Consider the following 13415-nt stretch of genomic DNA (forward strand, 5'->3'; position numbering starts at 1 on the left):
CCTCTCCTCTCCTCTCCTCTCCTCTCCTCTCCTCTCCTCTCCTCTCCTCTCCTCTCCTCTCCTCTCCTCTCCTCTCCTCTCCTCTCCTCTCCTCTCCTCTCTGTTTGTAAATCATGCAGGGTTCTCTTACTTGTGTGGCACGACAAAAGTATAGTTCATGATGAGGCTACTTGAGTGTAAACTAACTACAATCCAGACTGTCACAGTCCCAACTGAATGAGGTCAGAAACAACAGCAACACCTTTGGCTTGCCATGGAATTCACAGATGACCCTATCCTGGCCTAATCTCCTATGATGTGATACTTCAATTATTGTTCAGCATTTGTCATTGAGCTTATGGTCTAGTCAAGGTAAAGGGCAAACATATGTGGAAACAGAAAAACAAACACTAATGGAGAACAGAGAAGTGGGTCTTGTTCATGTAGTCATATGATAAGGGACTGTGTCGCTGAGAGACTGAGGGGCCCAGTAACAGTGGTGGGGCTGAAAGACTTCAGTGTAACCGCAGAGCTAATGCCAATGACCGGCCCTAGGCGCGACATGCCCCATGATGCTTTGGTTCTGGGCAGCCACTTCCTTGTTAATCTGTACAGACTTCAATTATGCCCTCAGCTGTCAAAGCACACACACAAACCCAAATACAGAGACGCACACACACTCCACCAAACTTCCACCGCAACCACCCCCACCCCACCACACTCCACCAAACATCCCCCCATCACCCCACCAAACATCCCCCCCACCACCCCACACTCCACCAAACATCCCCCACCACCTGACACTCCACCAAACATCCCCCACACCATCCCACCCCACACTCCACCAAACATCCCCCAACCACCCTCACCACCCCACACGCCATCTAACATCCCCCCCACCACCCCCACCAACCCACACTCCACCAAACATCCCCCCCACCACCCCACACTCACCCCACCACCCCACACTCCACCAAACTGAAAGAACATCCCCCCAACCACCCCCACCACCCCACACTCCACCTAACATCCCCCCAACATCCCCCACCACCCCACACTCCACCTAACATCCACCCCACCACCCCCAACCCATCACTCCACCTAACATCCACCCCCACCCCATCACTCCACCTAACATCCACCCCACCACCCCACACTCCACCAAACATCCCCCAACCACCCCCACCACCCCGCACTCCACCTAACATCCACCACACCACCCCCACCACCCCACACTCCACCAACCACCCCCACCACCCCCACTCCACCTAACATCCACCCCACCACCCCCACCACCCCACACTCCACCAAACATCCCCCAACCACCCCCACCACCCCGCACTCCACCTAACATCCACCACACCACCCCCACCACCCCACACTCCACCAACCACCCCCACCACCCCCACTCCACCTAACATCCACCCCACCACCCCCACCACCCCACACTCCACCAACCACCCCCACCACCCCACACTCCACCTAACATCCACCCCACCACCCCACACTCCACCAAACATCCCCCCAACCACCCCCACCACCCCCACTCCACCTGACATCCACCCCACCAACCCGACACCCCACACTCCACCAAACATCCCCCCAACCACCCCCACCACCCCACACTCCACCTAACATCCCCCCCACCACCCCACACTCCACCAAACATCCCCCCAACCACCCCCACCACCCCACACTCCACCTAACATCCCGCCCACCACCCCACACTCCACCAAACATCCCTCCAGCAAACGGAGCCCTGAAGATTGACCCCCTCCTCCTCATCCCTCCTCAGACAGACAGACATATCCTCAGTCTATTTGTTTGAGGGATGTAAAACAGGATGTCAATAGATCAGGGGGATTTGGCCCACAGTGAGTCTACATTAAATTAAACACGGGATGCCAGCGGTTTAAGCCCCCGACTTCAATGATTGAATCATAGCTATCTGATTACATCTAAGCTGTAGCAGAGTCTAAATGCATATTTTTGGTCCAAATGGGATTCCAAGTTGTAGTCAGACTAGACGTAGCTGTCGTTTATCATTTTGTTAGTCTGATTCAGACAGTTATACAGTGGTGTGTGTGTGTGTGTGTGTGTGTGTGTGTGTGTGTGTGTGTGTGTGTGTGTGTGTGTGTGTGTGTGTGTGTGTGTGTGTGTGTGGTCTTTGTTTGGCATCAGCTGATAGGGGTTGAGGGCCAGCTGTCACTTTGTTTGGAATAGGAGAAATGTGTTTATACAGTAGACAGAAGATAAACTCACTCTTTTACCTGTGGAATTGTGAAATGTAACTACAGTGTGGACTTACACACATAGAAGTACACACTAACAATATACTGGCTATAAAGTACACACAATATACTAGATATACATATAGCACACACACAATATACTAGCTATACATACAGTACACACAATATACTAGCTATACATATAACACACATACAATATACTAGCTATACACTACACACAATATATTAGATATACATATAGTACACACAATATACTAGCTATACACACAGTACACACAATATACTAGCTATACATATAACACACACACACAATATATTAGTTATACATATAGTACACACAATATACTAGTTAAACATACAGTACACACACAATATACTAGCTATACACTACACACAATATATTAGATATACATATAGTACACACAATATACTAGCTATACATACAGTACACACACAATATACTAGCTATACACTACACACAATATATTAGATATACATATAGTACACACAATATACTAGCTATACACACAGTACACACAATATACTAGCTATACATATAACACACACACACAATATACTAGCTATACACACAGTACACACAATATACTAGCTATACATACAGTACACACACAATATACTAGCTATACACTACACACAATATATTGGTTATACATATAGTACACACAATATACACTTAAGCATTTCCACATTTCTGCATGCAGACTTCCAATGGAACGTACAGATAAAAAAGCCAGCACACACAGACACCTACAGAGCCACACACAGACACACACACAGCCACACACAGACACCTACAGAGCCACACACAGACACACACAGAGCCACACACAGACACACACAGACACACACAGAGCCACAAATAGACACACACAGAGACACACAGACACACACAGAGCCACACACAGACACCTACAGAGCCAAATACAGACACACACAGAGCCACATACAGACACACACAGAGCCACACACAGACACACACAGAGCCACATACAGACACACACAGAGCCAAATACAGACACACACAGAGCCACATACAGACATACACAGAGCCACATACAGACACACACAGAGCCACATACAGACACACACAGAGCCACACACAGACACACACAGAGCCACATACAGACACACACAGAGCCACATACAGACACACACAGAGCCACATACAGACACACACAGAGCCAAATACAGACACACACAGAGCCAAATACAGACACACACAGAGCCACACACAGACACACACAGAGCCACACACAGACACACACAGAGCCAAACACAGACACACACAGAGCCACACAGAGCCACACACAGAGCCACAAATAGACACACACAGACACACACAGACACACACAGAGCCACACACAGACACACACAGAGACACACATATTTGGGTAGTGGTTTATTCCCTCTTTATATATTGGCTGCGTCTTGGCTTTGGGTGGTGAGTCCCAATCTGTAACGTGACACTTCCTTTCTCAGACTAAATAAGACCCAGTCCAAACCTTACAGGGTGTGTAAAATGAAGTCTATGCTGTATGCTGGGATAGGTAACTCACATGGCTGGCTCTGAACTGGATAGGGGATACACACCATTAAACAAGCACACAAATTCAAACATAACAACCCGAAAAATACGTGGACAAAATTAACTGGAAGTAGCAACTGATACAGACCATATAATGGAGACATGATATACAAACCCTGGTTGTGTATTTCATTACTGTGTGTGTGTGTGCGCACGCGTGTGTGTATGTGTGTGTGTGTCTGCTTGTGTGTGACTGTGTGTGTGTGTGCGTGCGTGTGTGTGTGACTATGTGTGTGTGTGTGTGTGTGTGTGTGTGTGTGTGTGTCTGCGTGTGTGTGACTGTGTGTGTGCGTGTGTGTGTGTGTGTCTGCGTGTGTGTGACTGTGTGTGTGCGTGTGTGTGTGTGTGTGTGTCTGCGTGTGTGTGACTGTGTGTGTGTGTGTGTGTGTGTGTGTGTGTGTGTGTGTGTGTGTGTGTGTGTGTGTGTGTGTGTGACTGTGTGTGGGTGTGTAATGTGTATTTGCGTCTGTGCTTTTGTGGATGAACACAGTAGATTAGTGTGTATTTACAGTATACTATGCATACAGACTCTGTATGTACCTGAGCAACATGGTTCAGAGCTGGCAGGCTTGGTATCACAATGAGAATAACATAATGACAACATAATGACAACAACACAATGACAATAACACAATGATAACAACACAATGACAACAACATAATGACAACACAATGACAACAACACAATGACAATAACACAATGATAACAACATAATGACAATAACATAATGGCAATAACACAATGACAATAACACAATCACAATAACATAATGGCAATAACACAATGACAATAACACAATGACAATGGCAATAACATAATGACAACAAGACAATAACACAATGACAACAACACAATTACATTAACACAATGACAACAGCACAATGATAATAACATAATGACAATAACACAATGACAATAACAATAACACGATGACAATAACACAATGACAATAACACAATCACAATAACACAATCACAATAACACAATGGGACAATAGCATCCCCAATCCCTCTTTTAATGGTTTGAGGTGTTTTAGCTAGAAACAATAATACACACACACACACATAGACAATAAGATAGAGCTCAGACTCACCAAGGTCTCTACATGCTTCAGGGGGATGTCGTTACCAGGTGCCTAGAAGGGTGAAGGAAGAGAGAGAGAGAGAGCGAGAGAGAGAGAGAGAGAGAGCGAGAGAGAGTGAGAGAGAGAGAGAGAGAGAGAGAGAGGGAAAGGAAGAGAGAGGGAGAGAGAAAGAGAAGAAGAGGGAGATAGGGAGAGGAAGAGATATGAAGTGAGAGAGGGAGGGAGAGAGAGAGAGGGGGACAGAGGGAGAGGAAGAGAGAGAGAGAGGAAGAGAGAGGGAGAGAGAGGGAGGGAGAGAGAGAGGAGGAGAGAGGAAGAGAGAGGGAGGGAGAGAGAGAGAGAGAGAGGGAGGGAGAGAGAGAGAGGGAGGGAGAGAGAGAGGAGGAGAGAGGAAGAGAGGGAGGGAGAGGAAGAGAGAGGAAGAGAGAGGGGGGGAGAGGAAGAGAGCGAGAGACAAGAGAAAAGTTGAGACTACTGTAAATACATTACACAACCTGTAATGTGGAAGCTTGGTTGTGATTATACCTAGGGCTGTTGCGGTAATCATATTACCGCCACACCGGCGGTCACGTGTCATGAAGGCAGTCAAATTCCACGTGACCGTGTTTAGTCACGGTAATTAGGCTCTCCAAGCTCTGATGCTGCTGATGGTCATTAGTAGCCTAACAAACTTGCTAACTGCCTGGTACTCAGCACTCTATTGTCCCTCTAATCACTCTGACACCAATGCACATGTATTAGAAAATCTAATCAAACACTTCATGAGAGTCCATGAGCTCATGTTGCGCAACATTTCAATAGGCTATGCAATTGCGGGAGAAAACAGAGTGATGGCTTCTAATCGGCTAGGCCTACAATATTTATTTCTCAACTTTCCTAATATTAACACATTGATTATATTTACAACAGGAGTATAGCCTACCTAGCTGTCATGAAAATGAACCACGGGGAAAAGCATCCTCCATTCGCTATTTAAGTGAATAGATGACACGTATTTTCGATACAGGTGCATGATAATGGTCCATGCTAAATTGAAACAAATGTCACACATATATTATTTAGGAAATGTAAAGACAAGATTAAATCAAGAATAGTCTGATGGGTGACAGTATTAGTCTATCACTTGTGAATGATGTATTATCACTTGTGAATGATGTATTATCACTTGTGAATGATGTATTATCACTTGTGAATGATGTATTATCACTTGTGAATGATGTATTATCACTTGTGAATGATGTATTAAAACTTGTGAATGATGTATTATCACTTGTGAATGATGTATTATCACTTGTGAATGATGTATTATCACTTGTGAATGATGTATTATCACTTGTGAATGATGCCCAGCATAAGAAACAATCCCTTTTTTTGCTACTTTTTCGAATCACAGTCACACACCTCAAGTAGCCTAGCCCATAGTCCTATTTGTTTTAATAAGGTTAGTATCACACCTCAAGTAGCCTAGCCCATAGTCCTATATGTTTAAATAAGGTTAGTATCACACCTCAAGTAGCCTAGCCCATAGTCCTATATGTTTTAATAAGGTTAGTATCACACCTCATGTGGCCTAGCCCATAGTCCTATATGTTTTGATAAGGTTAGTATCACACCTCAAGTAGCCTAGCCCATAGTCCTATATGTTTTAATAAGGTTAGTATCACACCTCATGTGGCCTAGCCCATAGTCCTATATGTTTTGATAAGGTTTGCATCACAACTTAAGTGGTGAATTTAACTTCTTAAAATTAAGCACATTTATCCGCTTTACAATGGCTGTAGAGCCTAACTGGTATATATATATACAGTATATAAGAAGCACATGAGTTTCAAGTTTGGGGAAGATCATTTTCACCATAAAAATGTACCTTTATAATAAAAGCATCAGACGCATAATTGCATTTTCGGTCACTTGATAATGGTGTTTTCTGCTAATGGAACATTTGTGCCTATAGCCCATTATCATGTGCACATTGCTGCGCTTATAATGTGAAGAAATAGCCTAATAGTTTATCAACATTTTAAGCTAAACGTTCTGATCAGTTGCATCAGCCAGATTGCGTAAACATTTTTTGGGGGATAGTGGTTGTATTAATTTGGGATCTATCGCATCCCACAACGGTTCCAGACTATGTTTGGGATCTATCGCATCCCACAACGGTCCCAGACTATGTTTGGGATCTGTCGCATCCCACAACGGTCCCAGACTATGTTTGGGATCTGTCGCATCCCACAACGGTCCCAGACTATGTTTGGGATCTATCGCATCCCACAACGGTCCCAGACTATGTTTGGGATCTATCGCATCCCACAACGGTCCCAGACTATGTTTGGGATATTTATTTCACAGAACATAATAGGTCGACGTTTGGTACAATGGGGGATAGTAGACTGACACGGTGTAGTGCTTTGTCTGTTTGGTAGAACTACTCATCTTGCTGGCTTACAAAAAGTAAATGTGGACAGTAGAGGTCGACCGATTAATCAGGATTGGCCGATCAATTAGGGCCGATTTCAAGTTTTCATAACAATTGGAAATCGGTATTTTTGGACACCGATTTTGCCGATTTTATTATCATTATTATTTGTCAGGCTGTAAGCATTCATTCAAACAGCACTTTCAGCATTTTGCCAGCAGCTCTTCGTTGTGCGTCAAGCATTGCGCTACTTATGACTTCAAGCCTATCAACTCCCGAGATGAGGCCGGTGTAACCAAAGTGAAATGGCTAGCTAGTTAGTGTGCGCTAACAGCATTTCAAACGTCACTCGCTCTGAGCCTGTGGTTTTTACCCTTGCTCTGCATGGTTAATGCTGCTTCGAGGGTGGCTGTTGTCGTTGTGTTCCTGGTGTTCCTGGTTTGAGTCCAGGTAGGAGCGAGGAGAGGGACGGAAGCTATACTGTTACACTGGCAATACTAAAGTGCCTATAAGAACATCCAATAGTCAAAGGTTAATGAAATACAAATGGTATAGAGGGAAATAGCCCTATAATTCCTATAATAACTACAACCTAAAACTTCTTAACTGGGTATATTGAAGACTCATGTTAAAAGGAACCACCAGCTTTCATATGTTCTCATGTTCTGAGCAAGGAACTTAAACCTTAGCTTTCTTACATGGCACATATTGCACTTTTACTTTCTTCCCCAACACTTTGTTTTTGCATTATTTAAACCAAATTGAACATATATTAAGTTAAAATAAATCTTCATTCAGTATTGTTGTAATTGTCATCATCAAATACATTTTTTTTTTTAAATCGGCCGATTGATCGGTATCGGCTTTTTTGGGCCTCCAATAATCGGTTTCGGTATCGGCGTTGAAAAATCATAATCGGTCGACCTCTAGTGGACAGTTCTTCCAATATCTTTATTATGCACCTCGGAATTGGATGCGGATGTCTGTCTTCACTTGTAACCTGTGAGAAATACCTGATCACGTGATGAAGCACGCAGCACTCAGGGAGAAGCGCACAATGGCCACTGGATGAGAAAGGCATGGATTTTTTTGGGGGGGGTGCATTACGGCCACACAAAGGGGATGCCGGTGTTAAATCCGAGGCTTTATCAAGTGCTTGTCAAATTGTGAATGAGTGACTGATGTATTGTGTACAGCCTGAGCAACAACAAAAAAAGCAGAGCTCATGCATTTCAAGCAACTTTTTTCAGATCATCATTAGTCGCATCATGCAGCCTTACAATGTATTAAAAATCAAAACATATAGCCCAACGTTTGAAGAACTAATAAAGTTTCATTAATAACTCTAAATTAAGCATACAGTATAGTAGTACCTACAGTGCCTTGCGAAAGTATTCGGCCCCCTTGAACTTTGCGACCTTTTGCCACATTTCAGGCTTCAAACATAAAGACATAAAACTGTATTTTTTTGTGAATAATCAACAACAAGTGGGACACAATCATGAAGTGGAACGACATTTATTGGATATTTCAAACTTTTTTAACAAATCAAAAACTGAAAAATTGGGCGTGCAAAATTATTCAGCCCCCTTAAGTTAATACTTTGTAGCGCCACCTTTTGCTGCGATTACAGCTGTAAGTCGCTTGGGGTATGTCTCTATCAGTTTTGCACATCGAGAGACTGACATTTTTTCCCATTCCTCTTTGAAAAACAGCTCAAGCTCAGTGAGGTTGGATGGAGAGCATTTGTGAACAGCAGTTTTCAGTTCTTTCCACAGATTCTCGATTGGATTCAGGTCTGGACTTTGACTTGGCCATTCTAACACCTGGATATGTTTATTTTTGAACCATTCCATTGTAGATTTTGCTTTATGTTTTGAATCATTGTCTTGTTGGAAGACAAATCTCTGTCCCAGTCTCAGGTCTTTTGCAGACTCCATCAGGTTTTCTTCCAGAATGGTCCTGTATTTGGCTCCATCCATCTTCCCATCAATTTTAACCATCTTCCCTGTCCCTGCTGAAAAAAAGCAGGCCCAAACCATGATGCTGCCACCACCATGTTTGACAGTGGAGATGGTGTGTTCAGCTGTGTTGCTTTTACGCCAAACATAACTTTTTGCATTGTTGCCAAAAAGTTCAATTTTGGTTTCATCTGACTAGAGCACCTTCTTCCACATGTTTGGCGTGTCTCCCAGGTGGCTTGTGGCAAACTTTAAACAACACTTTTTATGGATATCTTTAAGAAATGGCTTTCTTCTTGCCACTCTTCCATAATGCCAGATTTGTGCAATATACGACTGATTGTTGTCCTATGGACAGAGTCTCCCACCTCAGCTGTAGATCTCTGCAGTTCATCCAGAGTGATCATGGGCCTCTTGGCTGCATCTCTGATCAGTCTTCTCCTTGTATGAGCTGAAAGTTTAGAGGGACGGCCAGGTCTTGGTAGATTTGCAGTGGTCTGATACTCCTTCCATTTAAATATTATCGCTTGGACAGTGCTCCTTGGGATGTTTAAAGCTTGGGAAATCTTTTTGTATCCAAATCCGGCTTTACACTTCTTCACAACAGTATCTCGGACCTGCCTGGTGTGTTCCTTGTTCTTCATGATGCTCTCTGCGCTTTTAACGGACCTCTGAGACTATCACAGTGCAGGTGCATTTATACGGAGACTTGATTACACACAGGTGGATTGTATTTATCATCATTAGTCATTTAGGTCAACATTGGATCATTCAGATATCCTCACTGAACTTCTGGAGAGAGTTCGCTGCACTGAAAGTAAAGGGGCTGAATAATTTTGCACGCCCAATTTTTCAGTTTTTGATTTGTTAAAAAAGTTTGAAATAACCAATAAATGTCGTTCCACTTCATGATTGTGTCCCACTTTGTCACGATCGTCCTCCTCTTCGTCTGAAGAGGAGAGGCGAGAAGGATCAGAGGACCAATATGCGGCGTGGGAAGTGTCCATGGTGAATCTTTAATAAAGAAAGACTGAACACTATGCAAAAGAGTAACGAAAACAATAAACCAAATACGACCGTGAAGCTACAAAATGAGACCTGTGCTGACACAAGCCACTAACATAGACAATCACCCACAAACAAACAGTGCAACCCAGGCTACCTAAGTATGATTCTCAATCAGAGACAACTAATGACACCTGCCTCTGATTGAGAACCATACTAGGCCGAAAACATAGAAATGCCCCAAAACATAGAAAAACAAACATAGACTGCCCACCCAACTCACGCCCTGACCATACTAAATAAATACAAAACAACGGAAATAAAGGTCAGAACGTGACAGTACCCCCCCCCAAAGGTGCGGACTCCGGCCGCAAAACCTTGACCTATAGGGGAGGGTCTGGGTGGGCGTCTGTCCGCGGTGGCGGCTCTGGCGCGGGACGCGGACCCCACCTCATCATTGTCTTAGTCCGCCTTATTGTCCGCCTCCGTGGCTCTCTCAGCATGACCACCCCTCTCAATGACCCCACTGGACAGAGGGGCAGCTCGGGACAGAGGGACAGCTGCTCGGGACAGAGGGACAGCTGCTCGGGACAGAGAGACAGCTGCTCGGGACAGAGAGACAGCTGCTCGGGACAGAGAGACAGCTGCTCGGGACAGAGAGACAGCTGCTCTGGGCAGAGGGGCTCCGGCAGCGGCGCCGGACAGGCGGGAGGCTCCGGCAGCGGCGCCGGACAGGCGGGAGGCTCCGGCAGCGGCGCCGGACAGGCGGGAGGCTCCGGCAGCGGCGCCGGACAGGCGGGAGGCTCCGGCAGCGGCGCCGGACAGGCGGGAGGCTCCGGCAGAGGCGCCGGACAGGCGGGAGGCTCCAGCAGAGGCGCCGGACAGGCGGGAGGCTCCGGCAGAGGCGCCGGACAGGCGGGAGACTCCGGCAGCGGCGCCGGACAGACAGGACCACCTGCAGGGAGGAGACAGAGAGACAGCCTGGTGCGTGGGGCTGCCACAGGAACCACCAGGCTGGGAAGACCTTCAGGAGGCTTGGGGTTAAGAGGAGGCACCTGAAAGACCGGGCTGTGGGGGAGCACTGGAGCTCTGGTGCGCAACCTTGGCACCACTTCCCCAGGCTGGATAACCACTCTAGCCCGGACCGTCCAGAGTGCAGGCACAGGTTGAACCGGGCTGTGGGTAAGCACGGGAGATCTAGTGCTTACTACACGCACCTCTCCCTTCGGCTCCATTCCCACAGTCGCCCGGTACGAGCGGAGCGCGGGCAGAGGACGCACTGCACCCTCCCAGCGCCCCGGAGACACAGCACGCAGAGCCGGCGCAGGATACCCTGGGCCAAAACTGCGTACCGGCGACCAGACCCGCTGAGCAGGCACCATACGCCCTGGCTCAATGCCCGCACTCGCATGACACTCTCGGGGGGCTGTCCTATAGCGCACCGGGCTATGGACACGTACTGGCGACACCGTGCGCTTAACCGCATAAAACGGTGCCTGCCCAGTATCTTGCTGCTTATAATAAGCACGAGGAGTGAGCGCAGGTCTGCTACCTGGCTTAGCTCCACCCCTCGTGTGCCCCCCCCCAAAAAAAATTTGGGGCTGTCTCTCGTACCTGTCGCACTGCCGTGCTGCCTTCGCCAACCTCATTCTCCTGTAACCTTCCTTGCACTGCTCCATCGAATCCCAGGCGGGCTCCGGCACTCTCCCTGGGTCGATGGCCCATCTGTCTATCTCCTCCCAAGTTGTGTAGTCCTGTGAAGCCGGCCGCTGTTGTTGTTGCTGCCGCTGCTGCTGCTGCTGTCGTCGCTGTTTTCTACCACGCCGCTTGGTCCTTGGTTGGTGGGTGATTCTGTCACGATCGTCCTCCTCTTCGTCTGAAGAGGAGAGGCGAGAAGGATCAGAGGACCAATATGCGGCGTGGGAAGTGTCCATGGTGAATCTTTAATATAGAAAGACTGAACACTATGCAAAAGAGTAACGAAAACAATAAACCAAATACGACCGTGAAGCTACAAAATGAGACCTGTGCTGACACAAGCCACTAACATAGACAATCACCCACAAACAAACAGTGCAACCCAGGCTACCTAAGTATGATTCTCAATCAGAGACAACTAATGACACCTGCCTCTGATTGAGAACCATACTAGGCCGAAAACATAGAAATGCCCCAAAACATAGAAAAACAAACATAGACTGCCCACCCAACTCACGCCCTGACCATACTAAATAAATACAAAACAACGGAAATAAAGGTCAGAACGTGACACACTTGTTGTTGATTCTTCACAAAAAAAATACAGTTTTATATCTTTATGTTTGAAGCCTGAAATGTGGCAAAAGGTCGCAAAGTTCAAGGGGGCCGAATACTTTCGCAAGGCACTGTACTTCTTTGTTAACTGCTCAACACAGAATAACAGCATGTTGTTCAAATTGTTTGGGAGAAAATATAATTTCTATTTTAGTCAGCTTTGTTCAATTGTATTCTTCATACTATAAAATAATGCCACGGAATTCTAAGCAAATCTTGTCTGCTAAATGAACTAGTGTAGCCCACAGCTATTTGGCCTAGCCAGATCAGGACCTAACATAAAGGACAACTCAGAGTATGATATTCTGTTCTCCTGAAACAGACGACATTTTCTTCATATCATGCTTCTTTAGACCTGTCTAAAATAAATAATGGATTTATTGTGAAGGTGTAGTCTATATTACATGGATTTATTAGACATTTTAAAATGTAGATGTTCCTAAGGTCGGCACCCGTGGCTTGTAGGCTGTGTGTGGAAGCCAGGAGATACTAAATGTGTTTATGTTAGTTAACGGTCAATTACCGTGAGACCGACAGTTATTTGCTTGACAATCACCGGTTGATGAAAATTTGTGACTGCCACAGCCAAATTTACACCTCCTATGGACTGGTTGCATTATCACCTTTTCATTCACACTTGAATGGCCAGACATAATAGTAATGGTCAACAACATCCTTTCCGTGAGTCCTGATACTGGCTACTGACTAAAGTTCATGATGCCGTTGACCTTAACAAGGGCCAGTGGAAACAAACTAGCCCCATAACAACAAAGACCCACCACCATATTATGCAGTAGG

General features: G+C 45.8%; 1 protein-coding gene across 7 annotated transcripts in view; it reads right to left on the minus strand.

Moving 5' to 3' along the window:
- Positions 1-13415, minus strand: part of LOC110520604 (tensin-1) — a 325072-nt gene that overhangs the window by 109529 nt on the left and 202128 nt on the right. For all 7 annotated transcript variants that reach the window (XM_090230422.1, XM_090230420.1, XM_090230425.1 and 4 more), the window contains one exon: positions 4932-4973. In XM_090230422.1, coding sequence (XP_090086548.1) covers positions 4932-4973 — 42 coding nt within the window. The remainder of the gene's footprint in view (positions 1-4931; positions 4974-13415) is intronic.

The sequence above is a fragment of the Oncorhynchus mykiss genome, chromosome 3, assembly GCF_057628025.1.
Source record: "Oncorhynchus mykiss isolate SJ-2025 chromosome 3, ASM5762802v1, whole genome shotgun sequence".
NCBI lineage: Eukaryota > Metazoa > Chordata > Actinopteri > Salmoniformes > Salmonidae > Oncorhynchus > Oncorhynchus mykiss.